This window comes from Sycon ciliatum, chromosome 3 (genome assembly GCF_964019385.1).
Source record: "Sycon ciliatum chromosome 3, ocSycCili1.1, whole genome shotgun sequence".
NCBI classification, from domain to species: Eukaryota; Metazoa; Porifera; class Calcarea; order Leucosolenida; family Sycettidae; genus Sycon; species Sycon ciliatum.
In genome coordinates this window covers 3,015,911-3,038,323 of record NC_088645.1, presented here as the reverse complement: position 1 = coordinate 3,038,323, position 22,413 = coordinate 3,015,911, and the positions used below count along the sequence as shown (strand labels likewise).

At 47.6% G+C, this 22,413-nt stretch overlaps 1 protein-coding gene across 1 annotated transcript in view; it reads left to right on the top strand.

The window, feature by feature from the left end:
- The window catches only part of LOC135811225 (tripartite motif-containing protein 2-like), a 117,062-nt gene that overhangs the window by 42,484 nt on the left and 52,165 nt on the right, over positions 1-22,413 (top strand). The window contains exon 3 of the mRNA XM_065324419.1: positions 10,933-11,073. Coding sequence (XP_065180491.1) covers positions 10,933-11,073 — 141 coding nt within the window. The remainder of the gene's footprint in view (positions 1-10,932; positions 11,074-22,413) is intronic.

The following is a 22,413-nucleotide window of genomic DNA, read 5'->3' as shown; positions in this document are numbered from 1 at the left end:
GCTATTATTGGAGACTGTGCTATTATTGGAGACTGTGCTATTATTGGAGACTGTGCTATTATTGGAGACTGTGCTATTATTGGAGACTGTGCTATTATTGGAGACTGTGCTATTATTGGAGACTGTGCTATTATTGGAGACTGTGCTATTATTGGAGACTGTGCTATTATTGGAGACTGTGCTATTATTGGAGACTGTGCTATTATTGGAGACTGTGCTATTATTGGAGACTGTGCTATTATTGGAGACTGTGCTATTATTGGAGACTGTGCTATTATTGGAGACTGTGCTATTATTGGAGACTGTGCTATTATTGGAGACTGTGCTATTATTGGAGACTGTGCTATTATTGGAGACTGTGCTATTATTGGAGACTGTGCTATTATTGGAGACTGTGCTATTATTGGAGACTGTGCTATTATTGGAGACTGTGCTATTATTGGAGACTGTGCTATTATTGGAGACTGTGCTATTATTGGAGACTGTGCTATTATTGGAGACTGTGCTATTATTGGAGACTGTGCTATTATTGGAGACTGTGCTATTATTGGAGACTGTGCTATTATTGGAGACTGTGCTATTATTGGAGACTGTGCTATTATTGGAGACTGTGCTATTATTGGAGACTGTGCTATTATTGGAGACTGTGCTATTATTGGAGACTGTGCTATTATTGGAGACTGTGCTATTATTGGAGACTGTGCTATTATTGGAGACTGTGCTATTATTGGAGACTGTGCTATTATTGGAGACTGTGCTATTATTGGAGACTGTGCTATTATTGGAGACTGTGCTATTATTGGAGACTGTGCTATTATTGGAGACTGTGCTATTATTGGAGACTGTGCTATTATTGGAGACTGTGCTATTATTGGAGACTGTGCTATTATTGGAGACTGTGCTATTATTGGAGACTGTGCTATTATTGGAGACTGTGCTATTATTGGAGACTGTGCTATTATTGGAGACTGTGCTATTATTGGAGACTGTGCTATTATTGGAGACTGTGCTATTATTGGAGACTGTGCTATTATTGGAGACTGTGCTATTATTGGAGACTGTGCTATTATTGGAGACTGTGCTATTATTGGAGACTGTGCTATTATTGGAGACTGTGCTATTATTGGAGACTGTGCTATTATTGGAGACTGTGCTATTATTGGAGACTGTGCTATTATTGGAGACTGTGCTATTATTGGAGACTGTGCTATTATTGGAGACTGTGCTATTATTGGAGACTGTGCTATTATTGGAGACTGTGCTATTATTGGAGACTGTGCTATTATTGGAGACTGTGCTATTATTGGAGACTGTGCTATTATTGGAGACTGTGCTATTATTGGAGACTGTGCTATTATTGGAGACTGTGCTATTATTGGAGACTGTGCTATTATTGGAGACTGTGCTATTATTGGAGACTGTGCTATTATTGGAGACTGTGCTATTATTGGAGACTGTGCTATTATTGGAGACTGTGCTATTATTGGAGACTGTGCTATTATTGGAGACTGTGCTATTATTGGAGACTGTGCTATTATTGGAGACTGTGCTATTATTGGAGACTGTGCTATTATTGGAGACTGTGCTATTATTGGAGACTGTGCTATTATTGGAGACTGTGCTATTATTGGAGACTGTGCTATTATTGGAGACTGTGCTATTATTGGAGACTGTGCTATTATTGGAGACTGTGCTATTATTGGAGACTGTGCTATTATTGGAGACTGTGCTATTATTGGAGACTGTGCTATTATTGGAGACTGTGCTATTATTGGAGACTGTGCTATTATTGGAGACTGTGCTATTATTGGAGACTGTGCTATTATTGGAGACTGTGCTATTATTGGAGACTGTGCTATTATTGGAGACTGTGCTATTATTGGAGACTGTGCTATTATTGGAGACTGTGCTATTATTGGAGACTGTGCTATTATTGGAGACTGTGCTATTATTGGAGACTGTGCTATTATTGGAGACTGTGCTATTATTGGAGACTGTGCTATTATTGGAGACTGTGCTATTATTGGAGACTGTGCTATTATTGGAGACTGTGCTATTATTGGAGACTGTGCTATTATTGGAGACTGTGCTATTATTGGAGACTGTGCTATTATTGGAGACTGTGCTATTATTGGAGACTGTGCTCTTATTGGAGACTGTGCTATTATTGGAGACTGTGCTATTATTGGAGACTGTGCTATTATTGGAGACTGTGCTATTATTGGAGACTGTGCTATTATTGGAGACTGTGCTATTATTGGAGACTGTGCTATTATTGGAGACTGTGCTATTATTGGAGACTGTGCTATTATTGGAGACTGTGCTATTATTGGAGACTGTGCTATTATTGGAGACTGTGCTATTATTGGAGACTGTGCTATTATTGGAGACTGTGCTATTATTGGAGACTGTGCTATTATTGGAGACTGTGCTATTATTGGAGACTGTGCTATTATTGGAGACTGTGCTATTATTGGAGACTGTGCTATTATTGGAGACTGTGCTATTATTGGAGACTGTGCTATTATTGGAGACTGTGCTATTATTGGAGACTGTGCTATTATTGGAGACTGTGCTATTATTGGAGACTGTGCTATTATTGGAGACTGTGCTATTATTGGAGACTGTGCTATTATTGGAGACTGTGCTATTATTGGAGACTGTGCTATTATTGGAGACTGTGCTATTATTGGAGACTGTGCTATTATTGGAGACTGTGCTATTATTGGAGACTGTGCTATTATTGGAGACTGTGCTATTATTGGAGACTGTGCTATTATTGGAGACTGTGCTATTATTGGAGACTGTGCTATTATTGGAGACTGTGCTATTATTGGAGACTGTGCTATTATTGGAGACTGTGCTATTATTGGAGACTGTGCTATTATTGGAGACTGTGCTATTATTGGAGACTGTGCTATTATTGGAGACTGTGCTATTATTGGAGACTGTGCTATTATTGGAGACTGTGCTATTATTGGAGACTGTGCTATTATTGGAGACTGTGCTATTATTGGAGACTGTGCTATTATTGGAGACTGTGCTATTATTGGAGACTGTGCTATTATTGGAGACTGTGCTATTATTGGAGACTGTGCTATTATTGGAGACTGTGCTATTATTGGAGACTGTGCTATTATTGGAGACTGTGCTATTATTGGAGACTGTGCTATTATTGGAGACTGTGCTATTATTGGAGACTGTGCTATTATTGGAGACTGTGCTATTATTGGAGACTGTGCTATTATTGGAGACTGTGCTATTATTGGAGACTGTGCTATTATTGGAGACTGTGCTATTATTGGAGACTGTGCTATTATTGGAGACTGTGCTATTATTGGAGACTGTGCTATTATTGGAGACTGTGCTATTATTGGAGACTGTGCTATTATTGGAGACTGTGCTATTATTGGAGACTGTGCTATTATTGGAGACTGTGCTATTATTGGAGACTGTGCTATTATTGGAGACTGTGCTATTATTGGAGACTGTGCTATTATTGGAGACTGTGCTATTATTGGAGACTGTGCTATTATTGGAGACTGTGCTATTATTGGAGACTGTGCTATTATTGGAGACTGTGCTATTATTGGAGACTGTGCTATTATTGGAGACTGTGCTATTATTGGAGACTGTGCTATTATTGGAGACTGTGCTATTATTGGAGACTGTGCTATTATTGGAGACTGTGCTATTATTGGAGACTGTGCTATTATTGGAGACTGTGCTATTATTGGAGACTGTGCTATTATTGGAGACTGTGCTATTATTGGAGACTGTGCTATTATTGGAGACTGTGCTATTATTGGAGACTGTGCTATTATTGGAGACTGTGCTATTATTGGAGACTGTGCTATTATTGGAGACTGTGCTATTATTGGAGACTGTGCTATTATTGGAGACTGTGCTATTATTGGAGACTGTGCTATTATTGGAGACTGTGCTATTATTGGAGACTGTGCTATTATTGGAGACTGTGCTATTATTGGAGACTGTGCTATTATTGGAGACTGTGCTATTATTGGAGACTGTGCTATTATTGGAGACTGTGCTATTATTGGAGACGTGCTATTATTGGAGACTGTGCTATTATTGGAGACTGTGCTATTATTGGAGACTGTGCTATTATTGGAGACTGTGCTATTATTGGAGACTGTGCTATTATTGGAGACTGTGCTATTATTGGAGACTGTGCTATTATTGGAGACTGTGCTATTATTGGAGACTGTGCTATTATTGGAGACTGTGCTATTATTGGAGACGTGCTATTATTGGAGACTGTGCTATTATTGGAGACTGTGCTATTATTGGAGACTGTGCTATTATTGGAGACTGTGCTATTATTGGAGACTGTGCTATTATTGGAGACTGTGCTATTATTGGAGACTGTGCTATTATTGGAGACTGTGCTATTATTGGAGACGTGCTATTATTGGAGACTGTGCTATTATTGGAGACTGTGCTATTATTGGAGACGTGCTATTATTGGAGACTGTGCTATTATTGGAGACTGTGCTATTATTGGAGACTGTGCTATTATTGGAGACTGTGCTATTATTGGAGACTGTGCTATTATTGGAGACTGTGCTGTTATTGGAGACTGTGCTATTATTGGAGACTGTGCTGTTATTGGAGACTGTGCTATTATTGGAGACTGTGCTGTTATTGGAGACTGTGCTATTATTGGAGACTGTGCTGTTATTGGAGACTGTGCTATTATTGGAGACTGTGCTGTTATTGGAGACTGTGCTGTTATTGGAGACTGTGCTTATATTAGAGATAATACGGTGATTACAGTATATTAATTCATATAATTCATTAGTTCATGCATTATTCATTTGGCCTGGGTAGCTACTTGCGCGTCCATGTTTCCCATAGCTACCCAGACCCTTTATATGGCGTTGCTTCTCTCTTCAACTCTCTCTCTCTCTTCAATAATCTCCCTCTTCAATAATCACCATGTAGTCGTTTCGTTCGTCCTGGTCTTAGTCGTCCCGTATATAATAAAAGTCGTTCGACCAACATACCTGTTCCCGTTGTTCCCATTGTCAGTCTCTTGTTCGCACTCAACAGTCGTTTAAAAAATACACCCTGGTTGGCTGTTTCGCTACTCTAGTCAATCGCACAGAATCAGTGCATGAATCGGCTGTGCAGCTTCAAAAGCGTCCATGCGCCCACAGTAGCGAGGGAAGGTTGCAGCTCACACTCCACATTCCTTTTGCTGAAAGCTCTGTTGTGTTTTTGAGTGTTACATTTTTGAAGAAGAGTGTACGTCCATGGTGTAGCTTTCACAGTTCTGCTCCGTCTAGCTTTCTCTTCACGGTGTTGTGAACCCTCTGGTTCTCTAAAGTATCAGGAACGAACGACCCCACACGGCACGAGGACAACTATTTATTCTCAACAGTATATTTCACCTTCATCGACTAACAACAATGAACAATGAATGAACAACTGAATGAACAACTGAAAAACTAACACTAAAACCACCAGGTAGTTAAAGCGTTAAAATGACAGCGTATATGAGAAATGCATACACATACAACATACAACTACAGCGCACACAGCAAACCGCACATAGCGCCTGTAGCGTATGCCACGTCGTAAACATCAGCGGTACGGCGGAGTCGGGATACAGCTGCATTGAAACGAACACAATGTCACAAGCGAGAAGGCCTTTCACTCTCGAGAACTTGTCGTTTCACAACACACGGTGAAAGGCGAATTCGTAGCGTTGAAAACATTCGTGCCAGAGCAGCTAAGCGATTTTGTTCCACACCTAGAATCAAAGCCTTTTGAGCTCCGTACTCCCTATCAGTTGCCAAGTAAAATGGCGAGTGCTCAACATGGCTACCTAGTTGGACTGCTTGACTTTGCACATGGGTGTTGTCTGCACCCACGCACCACACATTCTGCCTGATTCACTGGCCTGTCAATCAATTATATTGAAAGCTTTCGGTTCGGATCTCGCCACTGCATGACTCAGTTACAACCAGTTATGACCAGTAGCTGGACGTCATCTTCGCTTTGGACGTCAACATCGCTCCAGCAAAGCGGCAAAGCCTTGAAAGTATTGCTAAAACATGTATGGCAGCTATTTGTCATGTTCAAAGCAAGACCAACATGTCCAGTAGTTCAAAGCAAGACCAACATGTCCATCCGTTCAAAGCTAGACCAACATGTCCAGTAGTTCAAAGCTAGACCAACATGTCCAGTAGTTCAAAGCTAGACCAACATGTCCAGTAGTTCAAAGCTAGACCAACATGTCCAGTAGTTCATAGCTGGACCAACATGTCCAGTAGTTCAAAGCTAGTCCAACATGTCCAGTAGTTCAAAGCTAGACCAACATGTCCAGTAGTTCAAAGCTAGACCAACATGTCCAGTAGTTCATAGCTAGTCCAGCATGTCCAGTAGTTCATACTATACACCCTCCATCAGGTCAGCTTCCTTTTCATCCCAGCCAACGCCCTTAACAGTATTAGTATGGAGTCATGCTCACACACTCGGATTGCGCCCAAATTATCTGCCAGAACTACAACTTTGGCCCCAGTATAAGTCCTGCCGCTTCCACTATAACCACTCTCGATAACTGTGCTCCAAGACTGGTACAAAAGCCTTTAACACTTCCCAGTAAGATCACTAACTCCTTTGTTTACCCTCAGAAGTAACCTTGCACACTTCCACTTTTCGCTCACTTTTGAATGTTGCCCGTTTTTGTCCTTCCTATGTATCGACTTAGACTCATATTTTCATGAATTATTCTGCATGGCTTGAATCATGGGTTTATTGTCAGCTTCTAATTTACCTTTCCAGCAAATGTCACTTCTCTGAATCTCTATTCTGCTGCCACACACGCTTAGCTATATCTGACCATTTTACTACCTCATGTAATCACAGGGGAGACTAAGTCTTCCTTACTTCACCCCTATTATTTTTATGCATTGTAATGTTCAGGCATTGGTGCAGTGCCAAAGAAGAATGGAAAGATGCACGTGATTCACCTCATGTCCAGGCCACTTGGGAATAGTTTCAATGACGGTATGCCTATGGCTGGTATATGGTACCATTCAGCACACTGATTTACTTCGGATCTCAACATTACTGCCACCATCCAGTGCGACTCTTTTTCTCAGCACAGCCTCGAGTCCCTTATGGTGAAGCTCTCCTCTGCAGCACGTTGGGTTGTCCCGGGGGCCGTAAGTTTCCACAATGTCTCTGGTCTTGTTGCAGCAGGTATCAAAAGCCTCTCAACAAGATACAGTAAAATCTGACCTAACCGGACACCCTTGCTGCAGCGAAAACCATCATGATATATCAGAATTCCGCTTGATCCAGGGATGCACGTTTGATCCACAGTACTTTGGTGCAGAAACATCAAGTCAATACAAGATTCTGTTTCAGACAAGGTTGGGCAAATACAGGTTGTACTGTAGCTCTTAACTCTAATGCTATGGAAGATATCAGGTGGTGGCAGCATCTGCTGCAGTACTGGAATGGTAAATCATTCTTCCTGCATTCCGACTGTCCTCCATTACCAAATCTACAACTATAATAATATATAGATGCAAGTGGTTCTCGTGTCTGGGGAGTCTACAGGAACGTCTGTCTGGTGTATCAATGGCACGTGGACTAGTGAAGAAGTAGAAAGAGAGACATCATGTGGCATGCGCCGTATGCCTTGCCAATTGTTTTCACCACCTGGTACCATGATGAGGCAAAGCTATGTATCCTCGTTCACTGCACTAATGAAGTAGTTATAGATTATGTAAAGTCGGACTGTAGCAAATCATCTCCAGCTATGCAACTACTCCTCATTGGCAGAGAGCAGACCTTTATGAGAACGAAGAGAAATGAAAATACAGTTGAAACGATAGGAATGAACATTTGTCTCTGCCAAACACAACTTTACTATTCAGCCACCCAAATGTCATGGAGAAGGAACTAGACTGCCGAGTCTTTGTCACGTTTCTTTAGAAAGGCATCTTGGTAGCTCACTCCGGCGCGAAGAACCTACCAGGCGATGTGATCTTGCCCCGATACATGGGGAAGTAAGCTAGTTTGCGGGATGTGTTATATCTTCTAATGCATGACACACCTATTCGACTGGCAATATACACACGCTCCCGCGCGCACACCTGGGCATACAAAAATGTTCCAACGCATGTGTAGTCACAAGCAATTGACACGTTGTGTTAGGGGTTGCGATCACTTCCTTTTGGATAAGGATATTAGAAGAATATGCTGAATGCAGTTCACAAGTTCGAGGGGAAGTTGTGAACGGAAAAGCGGTTAGCAGTATAATACGTTTGACATAATAGTATTTGATTATAGACTGGCTCTAAGGAAGCAATCGATAACCGTTGCACCATGATATCATCACATAATTATTATGATCTTCAGTGATTCCCACCGCCCACAGCATACCGAGAGCCGACACACAAATGGCCCCAAAGGGCTGGCCCACGGCTGTCCACCATGGTCCAATCACACGAGCGGCCATAGAGGCCGACAGGCAGCCCACCAAGCACTAAAATAATGATCCTGTCAGCACCGGGCTGCTAGCTTACTGCTCACCAAGGGTGCACAAATGGCCGACGCTGCCAGCAATCTGCCCACCAAGGGTGCATGGACGGCCTTTGAGGCCAACAACCTGCCCACCGACAGCTGAAGCCACCTGCACACCGGATACGAATACGTATACCCCATCGAGGGCTGAAGCAAACTGCCCACCTTGAGCTAAAACATTCACGCTACCGAGGGCTGAAGCAAACTGCCCACCTAGAGGTAAAACATTCACCACACCGAGGCCTGAAGCAAACTGCCCACCAGGAGCTAACACATACACCCCACCGAGGCCTGAAGCAAACTGCTTACGGGGGCTAACATGTACGCCCCATTGAGGGCTAAAGTCGAACTTTTGGAATCGCTGTTTTCTGTGTTCGAACATTAGAGCCACCCTTTCCGAGCAATGGCAAGTTGTTACTGATGCCATGGTGGTCTCGGACGTTGTCCAAGCCCTCTTCCACACAAAATATATTCATCGCGCTCCGCACTATTCTGCCCCAGAGCACGTATCGTTTTTCTGGAGTTCTTGCCCTTCGACATAGTTTGCGTGGGCATTTATCAAGACTGCAAGCTCGGGTATAAGAATCCGGGTATCTCTCCTGAATTCGAAATGCTGAAGTTGACGATGGCAAGAACAAATTGTTCTCAATTTCGTAAAAAGAACACGACGTGTGCCGCATGATGCTGTGAGGGTAGCATGCCTGAAAACATCAACAAAATCAGCGAAGCGCTTGCCAAGAAAAGAAGGTGCGGAACTGCTTACCCAATCCCGCTGGAAGGTCATGTCAGTGTACTCGAAAAATTATAGTTTTCATGTCATCGCCTGCCACCTGGAGTCATGGATGGCTTGAAAACGAAGTTTCATGACCTGAATTTGAACGTGCGCCTTGTTCAGCGTATCGCTTAGTACTGAAGGGTCTGCCTCCAACTCTGATGAAGACATCGACCTTAGCTGCAAGTGCAGCAAAAACGGGAGGCCAAAACTAAAGCTTGGTCTGTCGACAATGCTCTGCCTCAATTTCTAGCTGATTTCTTTTCACGTTGAGCGGACAAAATAAATTTGAAAAATCGCTCTGGGAATCAACAATTTTAATGATGTGGAGGAAGTACATTCCATTGAGGGCTGAAGCAACCAGCTCACCAAGAGCTATCACATACATCCCATTGAGGGATGAAGTATACTGCCCCCCCCCCCCCCCCAGGTGTAGCACATACACCCACCAAGCGCTGAAGCATACTGCTTGCTGTGAGACGATCATGTACCGCCCACCAACGGCTGATGTGTAATGCCTGTACGGACTATTGAGAGCCAAGGAATAGCTGCTGACACCCACGACCTTCCCACCAAGGGCTAAAGCATACGGGCCCTAGGCGCCAATCTCGTACCGCCCAGCGTGTGCAAACGAACGACCAACGGGGCCAAGAATTCTCCCACCTAGGGCTGACATAACTACCTGGCATGAGGAGTCACACCACACACCTACGACAATCCTGATGCCCGCTTGCATCCCCACCTCCATTCCGGAAGAAAACAAGGTTGCAAATGAAGGAAAGAGCAGAGACAAACAAAATAGAGACGGTGGAATGGTGGGGAAAAGTAATACATAATTTCAGCAAATCCAGAAAGAAACTAAAATTTAGGACAGCTCCGCCATGTCCAGACAGGTTTCGAGAAATTCAAGACAAATCTGTCGAATTGAAATCATAAAAATGCCCGTAAAAATTGGCCAACTTTGCTTTTCTCGACAACCGGTGGCATGGGCAAGCAATCTGCCTCGCTTTACAAGCGTATTGCATCCCTCATTGCTGAGAAAAGCAGCGAACCATAATTATTCGGTTGTCATGGCATTAATCCGCTGCCGCCTTAGCTTTGCTTTGCTCTGAGCAAGTGCTATGTGCCTGCATGGTAACTGCTCTGTTTTCGCTGTGCATGCACCTGTCTCTTCTTCTGCCTCTCTAGTTGTTGCCGAAGCTGGCACTTCCCGTCATTAATATTGTAGTCTTTAGTTCTTTAATATCAGTATTTGTCATGGCGACTCCATTTCACACTTTGTAGCACGATTTCAAAATTTAAAAAAGTTAAAATTGGCCAACTTGTAAACTGTGCAGGGACAGCAATATGACATATACTCACAGCACCAGCACTGTGCCTATAATACCCATGTGCGTGGGCAACTAAGCTTTCCTGCGCAAAGCCCACATCTTTTCTAATTCGTGCAATTCTTGCATGAGTAACTGAGCTTATGTATGATGCAGACATACTGTATCATTCTGTACTGGGAAACGTTTGAAATGTTAAAATGAAGTTTTGTCCATGCTGTTCTTTTCTGTTGGTGTATTGTGTTGTGATGTACATGTATGTACCTGTAGGTCACCACACTGGATGGTACATACATACGTGATATAGGCAAACAGGGCAGTGGTAATACTGAATTCAACACCCCCACTGATGTAGCTGTGGATGACGATGGTGATCTTGTGGTGGTTGACAGGGACAATAAGAGACTGCAGGTAAGATACTTGATTGATTAGTGTGGTTCCACTTCTGTTTAATTACACAATGTTGACTGGAAGTTCAGTACAGATAGCAGTCTTCCATTGTTCACATAGTACTAGAGTGTACAGTATGATCATAGTACTAGAGTGTACAGTATGATCATAGTACTAGAGTGTACAGTATGATCATAGTACTAGAGTGTACAGTATGATCATAGTACTAGAGTGTACAGTATGATCATAGTACTAGAGTGTACAGTATGATCATAGTACTAGAGTGTACAGTATGATCATAGTACTAGAGTGTACAGTATGATCATAGTACTAGAGTGTACAGTATGATCATAGTACTAGAGTGTACAGTATGATCATAGTACTAGAGTGTACAGTATGATCATAGTACTAGAGTGTACAGTATGATCATAGTACTAGAGTGTACAGTATGATCATAGAACTAGAGTGTACAGTATGATCATAGTACTAGAGTGTACAGTATGATCATAGTACTAGAGTGTACAGTATGATCATAGTACTAGAGTGTATAGTATGATCATAGTACTAGAGTGTACAGTATGATCATAGTACTAGAGTGTACAGTATGATCATAGTACTAGAGTGTACAGTATGATCATAGTACTAGAGTGTACAGTATGATCATAGTACTAGAGTGTACAGTATGATCATAGTACTAGAGTGTACAGTATGATCATAGTACTAGAGTGTACAGTATGATCATAGTACTAGAGTGTACAGTATGATCATAGTACTAGAGTGTACAGTATGATCAAGGGTAACTAAGCTACCAAGAGTGTGCAACTCTTCATACCCTTTCTATGGGTTCATGCAATTGCAAAAACTCATATCACGTGGTTTTGGAGTCTGGGTGCTTAGTTTGAGTGCTTAGGCTGGCTTAGTCTGAGTTAATCTGAGTGGTCAGTCTGGGTACTTAGCCTGGGTGGTCAACATCAGGGGCGTCGAAACCGGTTCGGCTGGTGTGGCCAAAGCCGCAGCAATAATTTTCCAAATCGAAATTCTAAAAATCTGTTCTACGCTTTTTGCAGGCCTGAAAAGGTATGGGGTATCTCATGCATGCATAAAAAAATGTACGGTGCATTGCGTGAACCTTTGCACCAGAGCATGGACAGAGGTGGCAAATCTCGGTAATCATGTACCGTGGTGGCAGTTTATTGTTCTGACTCGAAGAGATGGATGGTTACCATGGTTACCCCGAAATAGGACATGCTCTTTTCCAAATCAGGTCACATTACTAGCCAAAGCGAGACCTTCGGGGTTAGCCAAGTTGTGTTCCGTGCATTCTTGCCATCTTGGTATGACAATTATCCCTGGTTGCATTGGGATATGAAGCGTAAACGAGTATTTTGCTTCACGTGAGTAAAGGCAGCTCGAGGAAAGCTCCTCTTCAATACGAAGACCGACGCTTCGTTTATTTCAACTGGCCTTCAAAACTGGAAGTATGGTCCGGGAGGATTCTCGAAATATCATTCCAGCGACTGTCACAAGGAAGCTGTTGAAAAGTTGGAGACAACTCCTGAGACAACTGGTCACGTTGGTGAACTTCTCAACTCACAGTTTTTGTCTGACCGTAAAGAGAATCGAGAGACTTTCCTCCTCATTCTTCGAAACATCAAGTTTCTTGCTCGACAAGGGCTGCATCTCCGAGGAGCATCTTAAGATGGAGGTGAAGTAGATAGTGAAGTAGACCTCAGCAAGTCATTGCAGTGTGCCAGTAGATAGCAATTTCCACCAGTTATCTGGCGTAAGTCTTGATCTGTCTCATTCAGATCTTGTTCGCTATCGTTGCTATAAGAGAAAATCTGTGGGTGCACATCCAGTGCATTTGCAGATTTGCGTGCTTCTCTTGCGACGGGCGTTTACATGGTACATGGTAGCAATTTCCACCAGCTCCTGACCGTCTTCAGCGAATTACAACTGTCGCTACAGAAGTGGCTAGAGAAGAAGAAGGGAAAATACACGAGTGCCGATATGCAGAACGAAATGTTGAAGGTGATGGCAATCCAGATCCTCCGTGGACGTGCACTCAGTATCGGTGAAAGTTAGTTCGCCATCATGGTGGATGAAACCACTGACTCCAGCTGTACGGAGCAGTGTGTAATTGTCATTCGATAGGTAGATTCGGAGCTCCATCATCATCAGGAGTTCTGAGGATTTTATGCTAATGTCACGTCCTGGACGTGACCCTCGCGGTTTGACAGATCTTGTGACAGCAGGATCTGTGTAGTGTGCAGCTCTGTGATTGAGCTGTCACAATCTATCCTATCACGTGGTTTGGCCAGTGTCTTGTCCCACGTGTTGAGCATGTAGGTTGAGCGGCACGCGCTGTTCCGCGTAGGTGTCATGCTGTTTAGGTGTGATATCCCACGGTGGTGTCATGTCTCTTGGACATGACACATCGTATGATTCACCGCCGGAACCTGGTCAGGTAGGTTCTCGCGTGGAATGTTCTAGGTATGTTCCAGGAAGTTCTTGACTTCCTGGAAATGTACGCTCTAGGCTTCATGCAAGATCATGTGACTGAGAAGTCCTATTGATTTCCATGATCCCTTTCGCGCTTCGTGCAAGACACGAAGGGCCGTGCGCAAAAGAATGAGAGCTGAGTGCAGAAGAATGAGAGCTGAGTGCAGAAGAACGAGAGGCGTGCGCAAAAGAGCGGGGAACCGCGCGCAAAATGAAGGCGCAAAAGGAAGGCGTGGCAAGCGCGGTACAGCGACGCCGCGGTGACCCGCGAAGGGCCCGCCGGTGAAGTTCCCGGAAAAGGGACGCGGATATGCAACAACATCCCGCCGGAGTTACGCTGTTCTATCACGTCGGGTGAGCGGGCTCCCCCGACGTGATCCATATAATTCCAAGATTTCCGCGGAGACGTAGGTGAGCGGGCTCCCTACGTCCCGATCCGGCTTTTCGCTCCGTTTGTGCTAATTATTCATTGTCGTTTTCGTTATTGAACTATTGATCTTTTGCTGTTTCCTTGCCATGCATGCGTTGTCAAACCTGTATTGTTTGCCGATTTCTCAGAACTATCACGCACCGTGCTTTGCACGAACTTCTCCATCTCGTCTCTTTGGTGCATAAAAGAACATTTGTCACCTCATAACAATCACAATTAACTCTCTCCCGAACTTGAGAAATACACTGAGTCTCTCAGACCCTCTACTGGTTGTCTTCTCTTCGTGTGTTAACCAAGGTGAGCAGAACACTAAGTTGGGTCGTCGACTATATTGGTCGACCGCCTGGCGGTTGGATTTGGTTGGGTTATGAGCGATCATGACAGGCAACGAACCTCGCAGGGATGCGACATTTGGTGCTGTGACCAGGATCCCAACGTCTGTGTTCTCTGTTTGACCTGGTTGTTGTAGATGCCACCCAAACGGAACAACCCGCCTACAGACAATTTGCGTGAGCTGCACGAGGCGCTCGCACAGTCGGCCGCCGCCCTGGAGGCCATGCGGCAATTTAATTCAGCGAGGGTGATCCGTCGCTTGCAGCAAGGGCTGACGCAGCTGCATTCGGCCATTAGGTCACTCAACGCGGCAGTCGAACCGTCTCGCAGTTCATCGCCAGGCCCCGTGAATTACCGGCAGAGGGATGGTGCACGGTCCCCGGGGCCCTCTCCCAAACCGCCATGCCGTGGGGAAGAGGGGGTCCCCAGGACCAGTCGGAACAACAGCGTCGAGCGTCCACGCTCGGTGTTGGCGGCGACAACGCCGGGACGGCCGCCGGCCAAACCGGTTCACCACCCTGCCAAAGACCGGCACACGAAGGCTACCGTGGCCGCAGCGGGAGAGGCGGCCCCAAAGCCGCCTCCTCCTGCTGTCGCGGCGGAGCGCGAGGAACAATTGAGACGGAGAGAGGCGGAACTGGCGACGGCCAAGGCTGAAGCCCTGGTCGAGGAAGATTTGAAGGCGGCAGAGGAAAGGATGATGGAGGACTGATTTCATTATTCACCCTCATATTCATAATCTCAATCCTGAACCGTGGCCAGATGGCACAAAAATCAAACTGCTCGTGTTCTGTGGGTGTGCTAAAAGACAAGGAAGTTTTTACTTCCGTGGTCTTGTGGAAATTAGCATGCAGGGACATCAGGGGTTGAGGCGGGAATCCTTTGGGCAGCTGCATAATATTCGAATGCATATATGGGTGACAGTGATAATAACACAGCAGAGATCTAGAGAGGCGGGTAGAGAGTGTAATGGTATTCAACAAGTTACGATCAGGCCAGACTTGTAGGACACAGTCTAGTCTGTACGGGACGGAGTTAGTGCATGTAGTCTCTACATATGATTTCTGCACGCGCACGCGGCCTAAAAAGCACGTGCGCCAGCAGGAAGATGGAACTACACCGTAGTACACGCACGAAAAGCGTGTGATAGGGTGGCTGAGCCAGGAAACTGTCGGCAGCCCCGGAACCAAATAGGGCTCAAGTACTAGTGCGTACCTGTACTTCGGACCTAAGCGCCAGCTCGGCGGTAGCGCGGTGATTCGAGACCACCACTACTGGCGCACGGAGAATCCTAAATACAGCAGGTTGACTGTACCCCGCACGCAGAGGTGCGAAAACGGCCCAGCTCAGGCGCGGCCGTTCCGCATGCACGTGTCAAAAACTTCGGGTCCATTAGTTCAATCTGATGGGGGGTCCCGAGGCCAGTGCAGTGTGCCATAAGAAGCTGTCACCGGAGTGCGAAGTCCGCGACACAGCCGGTGGTTGTGAGCACGTCGACTTGCGCCGATTCCAGTACGCGTACATAAATAAGGGCCTGCGGTCCACCAGCATGTATGCATGACGCGACGTCTGGGACGACGTCGATAACGGGTTTTGGAGCAAGCCATACCAGGCTCCTCCAAAGAACGAGGAGATAACAGCTAGTTTCCGACAACTAGCCTTATGCCACGTAGGCCGACGCCGACGGCGCAGCACGGGTCACCATGGTGACGCGCAATCTTAGGCCACGTCAGCTAGGTCTGGGTACGTGCTCGACGCTGATTGGTCGAATATCCTGCTGGAGGGGAATAAAAGGAGGTGCCGAGGACAGAATTCGCTCAGTTGTCTTCAGCCCTCCTGAAGATCGCGACAAGCTCTGAGCAAGCTAGTGGCCATCTTCTTGGTTGTCAAGAAACTTCTTGAAGCAGTGCTTTAAGTTTGTCTTGTTCCTGAGGTCTTGGTTCTAAAAATGAATCAACGCCAGAACCCTGCTGCAGCCGCTCCGCCGGCCCCAGCACAAGCCGTGCGACCGGCTGTGATGCCGGAAGCATTTAACGGCACAGGAGATTGGGTGGAGTACCTAGAGTACTTCAACCAGTGTGCAGCCGTGAATGGCTGGAACAATGCGCAGCGCGCACAATTCCTAGCCGTACGGCTGCGAGACGCCGCACAGAAATTTCTCGCCTCAATTCCGGCCGCACGTCGGGCGGACTGGGACGATCTGGTGGCAGATCTCAACGATAGGTTTGCACCGGCCGGCATAGCGCGGCAGTACAAATCTATGTTTAGAAATCGGCGACGACGCGGCAATGAAGATTTCGGTCGCCTCGCGGACGAATTACGACAGCTGGTAGGGCGGGCATATCCACTTATGCCCGGACCTGTCCAGGAGGAACTGGTCCGGGACCAGTTCATCGATGCAGTTACGCCTAACGCCTTGCGCTTGCGTCTGCAAGAGAATGCACCAGGCACGATCCAGGCGGCGGTTACTATGGCTAACCACCTGGAACGGGTTTGGCAGAAGGAAGACGCTGAGAAGTCTTCTCGACTGCCCCGCACCTTTGAATTAGGCCCGGAGCAGTTGGTTACCGCAGCAGTGGAGCCAAGGGGCCTGAGTCCCGAGGTAGAAGCCTTAACCAAGGTCGTAGCACGGTTGGCCGAACAAGTGGAGCGTAGCCTCCAGGTTCAACAAACCGTCCAGCCACCACCAGGGGCATGTTGGGCATGTGGCCGCATGGGTCACTTCCGCTCCACCTGCCCCGAATTGAATCAGAGGCCACGGGCCCCTGCGGCACGTGGGCCTGGACCCCGCTATCAATCCCGTCCCCGACGGGAGGGAAACGGGCAGTGACCGGAGACGGGGACCAAGTCTCCGGTCAGGATTATGACGGAGGTCCAATCCCGAGCATCAAGGTACCGGATGCTCAGGAGGATGAGGGACGATTGGAACTCGTCGCTGCTCTGGGACGAGCAGCGGAGAACCATAATGGAATGATGATAGATGGCGCGGCCAACGGTATACCAGTCACCATGCTGGTAGATACTGGGTCGGCGGTCAGTTTGATGTCGGAAGCCCTGTTCCGGGATTTGGGATACCAATTGGATGATCTCGAACCCCCGAACAGTGACATCACATTTTGTGGGGCGGATGGGCAGAGGCTCGATGTATGCGGCAAGGTAGTCGCTTGCCTCACTTTGCGTAGCGCAACATGTTGGCACGCTACGGCGGTGGTTCGTGGACTCCACTATCCTTGCCTTATCGGTCGGGATGTGTTGTGCCGAATCCCGTGCGCGATCACGTCCGAGAACGGTAGTTTGCACTTTCAGGCCGATAAAGCCGAAGTGTCGACACTTGACACGGAAGACGTTTGCGGAAAAGTTCACGTTCTCCGTTTACGGAAACGTGTAACCATACCCCCTCTCTCAGAGATTACGGTTAACGCCGTGATCGAAGGAGATGGCGGTGTGCCGCCCTGTGCCATTACGGAACCTGACGGCTGCCTGAGGGGGCCTGATGATGTTATGTTGGCCTACGCATTGGTATGTCCAACGGAAGACGGCGTTCCCGTCCGAGTTTTGAACTGCTCGGAGCAGTGTGTGTCTCTGGGACGAGGCGCTCGGATCGGCCGTCTGCAACCAGTTTGCGCGGTGGGTTGCGTGAGCAACGAAGAAGGAGGGGACGGTGGTGACCATACAGGCCAGGAGGATGTGATTCCTGGGGCCGAAGAAGTATGGTCTGCACTTCATATTGGACGAGGTCCTAGAAGTGGAAAGGCTGTGGTGGGGGAGGATGATTTGGATCCGGACCCCACGGGCACAGTGTTGGCTGACCAGGGGACGCCCTGTGTCGAGGAGCCGGGTAGGCGAGACTCATCTGGGGAGGATGAGTTGTTGCGCCTGAGGTCCCTCGTTGCTCGCTATCGGAAGGTATTCGCTATGAGCTCGGCCGAGCTGGGGCGTACTTCGGTGCTCCACCATCGGATCGAGACTAATGGACGAGGTCCAATTTTCCAAGCCGCACGGCGCTTGCCGTGGGCTTCACGAGAGTCCGCCCGTCAGTTGGTTGAGGACATGAAGGCTCAGGCTGTGGTTGAAGATTCCTGCAGTCCTTGGTCTTCACCGATTGTCCTTGTCCAGAAGAAAGATGGGTCGACTCGGTTCTGTGTGGATTACAGGAAGTTGAACGCGGTTACGGAACGGGATCCATATCCTCTTCCGCGCATCGATGATACCCTCGACGCTCTCAACGGGTCTACGTATTTCTCGACCCTTGACTTGTGTTCAGGCTATCATCAGCTGCCAATGGCGGATGGTGACAAGGAGAAAACTGCTTTCTCGACTCCCGACGGGCACTACCAGTTCACGGTTATGCCGTTCGGAGTATGCAATGGCCCTAGTTCTTTCCAACGGCTCATGAGCATTGTGTTGAAGGACTATCAGTGGCAGATCTGTCTGGTTTACCTTGATGATATCATCGTGTTCAGCCGGACATTTGCCGAACACCTCGAACGGTTAGAGGCTGTCTTTCAACGTCTGTTGGAGGCAAACCTACGTCTCAAACCCTCGAAATGTTTCCTCCTGCGGCGACAGGTGGAGTTCTTGGGACACGTCGTGTCTGATGAAGGCGTGGGCACTGATCCCGCCAAAATCCAACGGATTGTGGCGTGGGGCAGGCCGGCGAATGTTGGAGAGGTGCGTGCATTTCTCGGGTTTTGCGGCTATTACAGAAGGTTCATTCGTGCCTTCTCAACCGTGGCACGACCCTTGACTGATTTGACCCGGCAAGACAATTCTTTTGTCTGGTCCGACCAGTGTGAGTCCACTTTTGTGGCTCTGAAAGAACATTTCACTCGTGCACCTATCTTGGCTTACCCCAGGTATGGTCACGATGCGCCACCGTTCATTGTGGACGTGGATGCAAGTGGTACTGGTTTGGGCGCTGTTTTGTCACAACTTGACGAAAACGGAACTGAACGGCCAATCGCGTACGCGAGCAGGGTGACCTCTGCCGCGGAACGCCGGTATGCCTCTACCAAAAGCGAGCTGCTTGGGGTAGTGTGGGCATTCAAACATTTTCGCTGCTATTTGCTGGGGAAACATTTTCTGGTCCGCACGGATCACAAAGCGTTACAGCATTTGCAGACTTTCAAAGATCCACCGGCGATTATCGCTCGTTGGATGGAATTTTTGAGTCAGTTTGACTTTGACGTGCAGTATCGCCAGGGCCGTGCCCACGCGAATGCCGATGGGCTATCCCGACAGACGTTGCAGCCTGTGGCTGTTGCTGCCGTTTCAGTATCGCAGCTTCCGACTCTGTTCGTCCAACGACGAAACTGGTCACTTGCCGATTGGGCTGCGGCCCAGCAAGCCGATCCTGACCTCGCGCGTCTGCGTGAGTGGCTGACAGCATGTCCTGCCGACCCTGATCTGAGGGGTGTGAGCCCTGACCTCCGTAAGTTTTGGCGAGGACGCCAATGTCTTGTTTTACGGGAGGGTGTGGTTGGTCGGACATGGAGTGGGGATCCAAACAATTTGGAATCCACAACATTTCAAATTTTGGTGCCCGTAGCAATACGTCCCAAAATTTTGGAAGAATACCACGACTACTTGGGTCATGTGGGAATGCAACGAACGCTGACTCAGCTTCGGACTAAATTCTACTGGCACCAAATGAAACGTGATGTAGTGGATTGGGTGGGTACTTGTGGGTCGTGCTCTAGAAGGTCTAGACCAGTCGGTCGTGGACATGGAGCACCCTTGCAGGTCACCTGGAATGGGTACCCGTTTGAACGGATCGCCATGGATTTGATTCCAGGGCTCCCGGAAACAGCAAGTGGCAATAAGCATATCCTAGTGGTTATTGACTACTTTACTAAGTGGGTTGAGGCGTATCCATTACCAACAATGGATGCCCTGAGTATTGCCTCTGTATTCGTGGGTGAGTTTGTGTCCCGTTTTGGGGCACCCGAAAGCTTACACACTGATCAGGGTCGCAACTTTGATTCAAAGTTGTTCAAAGATGTGTGCACTCTTCTTGGCATCAAGAAGACACGTACTACTGCGTATCACCCTGCGGGGGATGGGCTTGTTGAACGGTTCAACCAAACGCTCGAGCGTCTGCTCTCGCATTACGTTGACCAAAATCAGAGGAATTGGGATGTGCAGTTGCCGGCAGTGCTAATGGCATACCGCGCCACTGAGCAATCCAGTACCGGGTACACACCAGCGTATCTCCTGTTTGGGCGCGAACTGTGTTTGCCGCAGGACGTCGCGTACGGCCTTCCTCGTACTGAGGGGGTTACTGAGCCAGCGCACGCAAAGAGTTTGCGTGAGCGTTTGGCTGAGGCGCATGCTACGGTGCGTGATAGGCTCCGTGCTGTACACCAGCACCAAGCTCATCTGTATGATGCAGGTGCAAAACCAGTTTCTTTTGAAATTGGCGATTTAGTCTGGCTTTTGGTTCCCGCAGTACCTGTAGGCACTGCTCCTAAGCTAGCTAAATTGTGGAAGGGCCCTTTTACAATTGTGAATAGGCTCTCTCAGGTCGTGTACCGTATCCGGGACACCGCCGGCGCAGCTAAGCTGCAGATTGTGCATGTAAACCGGTTGAAGAGATGCCGTGTGAGGCCTGACCATCTGCTTCCAGCAGTAGGAGAGGATGTCACGGACTCAACCGATTTGCAGCCACTAACACCGGCAGATGATTCTGCCGGCTCTGGGTCGTATGAGCCTGATGCTACCGATGAGTTGTATTCGGCCGATGACGACGGTATTCGTGCCGAAACCTATGGTGGACTGGATGTGCCTCCGGCAGCTCCAGTTGACTTGCCCGATGCACCCGTCGCGGCACCTGGGGGACGACCTGTCCGAGACAGGCAGCCGCCGCGGTATCTCGCTGACTATCATGTTGGTTGAGTACAATCACGGGGACGTGATTCTTTAATGGCGGGGGAAATGTCACGTCCTGGACGTGACCCTCGCGGTTTGACAGATCTTGTGACAGCAGGATCTGTGTAGTGTGCAGCTCTGTGATTGAGCTGTCACAATCTATCCTATCACGTGGTTTGGCCAGTGTCTTGTCCCACGTGTTGAGCATGTAGGTTGAGCGGCACGCGCTGTTCCGCGTAGGTGTCATGCTGTTTAGGTGTGATATCCCACGGTGGTGTCATGTCTCTTGGACATGACACATCGTATGATTCACCGCCGGAACCTGGTCAGGTAGGTTCTCGCGTGGAATGTTCTAGGTATGTTCCAGGAAGTTCTTGACTTCCTGGAAATGTACGCTCTAGGCTTCATGCAAAATCATGTGACTGAGAAGTCCTATTGATTTCCATGATCCCTTTCGCGCTTCGTGCAAGACACGAAGGGCCGTGCGCAAAAGAATGAGAGCTGAGTGCAGAAGAATGAGAGCTGAGTGCAGAAGAACGAGAGGCGTGCGCAAAAGAGCGGGGAACCGCGCGCAAAATGAAGGCGCAAAAGGAAGGCGTGGCAAGCGCGGTACAGCGACGCCGCGGTGACCCGCGAAGGGCCCGCCGGTGAAGTTCCCGGAAAAGGGACGCGGATATGCAACAACATCCCGCCGGAGTTACGCTGTTCTATCACGTCGGGTGAGCGGGCTCCCCGACGTGATCCATATAATTCCAAGATTTCCGCGGAGACGTAGGTGAGCGGGCTCCCTACGTCCCGATCCGGCTTTTCGCTCCGTTTGTGCTAATTATTCATTGTCGTTTTCGTTATTGAACTATTGATCTTTTGCTGTTTCCTTGCCATGCATGCGTTGTCAAACCTGTATTGTTTGCCGATTTCTCAGAACTATCACGCACCGTGCTTTGCACGAACTTCTCCATCTCGTCTCTTTGGTGCATAAAAGAACATTTGTCACCTCATAACAATCACAATTAACTCTCTCCCGAACTTGAGAAATACACTGAGTCTCTCAGACCCTCTACTGGTTGTCTTCTCTTCGTGTGTTAACCAAGGTGAGCAGAACACTAAGTTGGGTCGTCGACTATATTGGTCGACCGCCTGGCGGTTGGATTTGGTTGGGTTATGAGCGATCATGACAGGCAACGAACCTCGCAGGGATGCGACATTATCGCAACGGCTACTGCTGACAC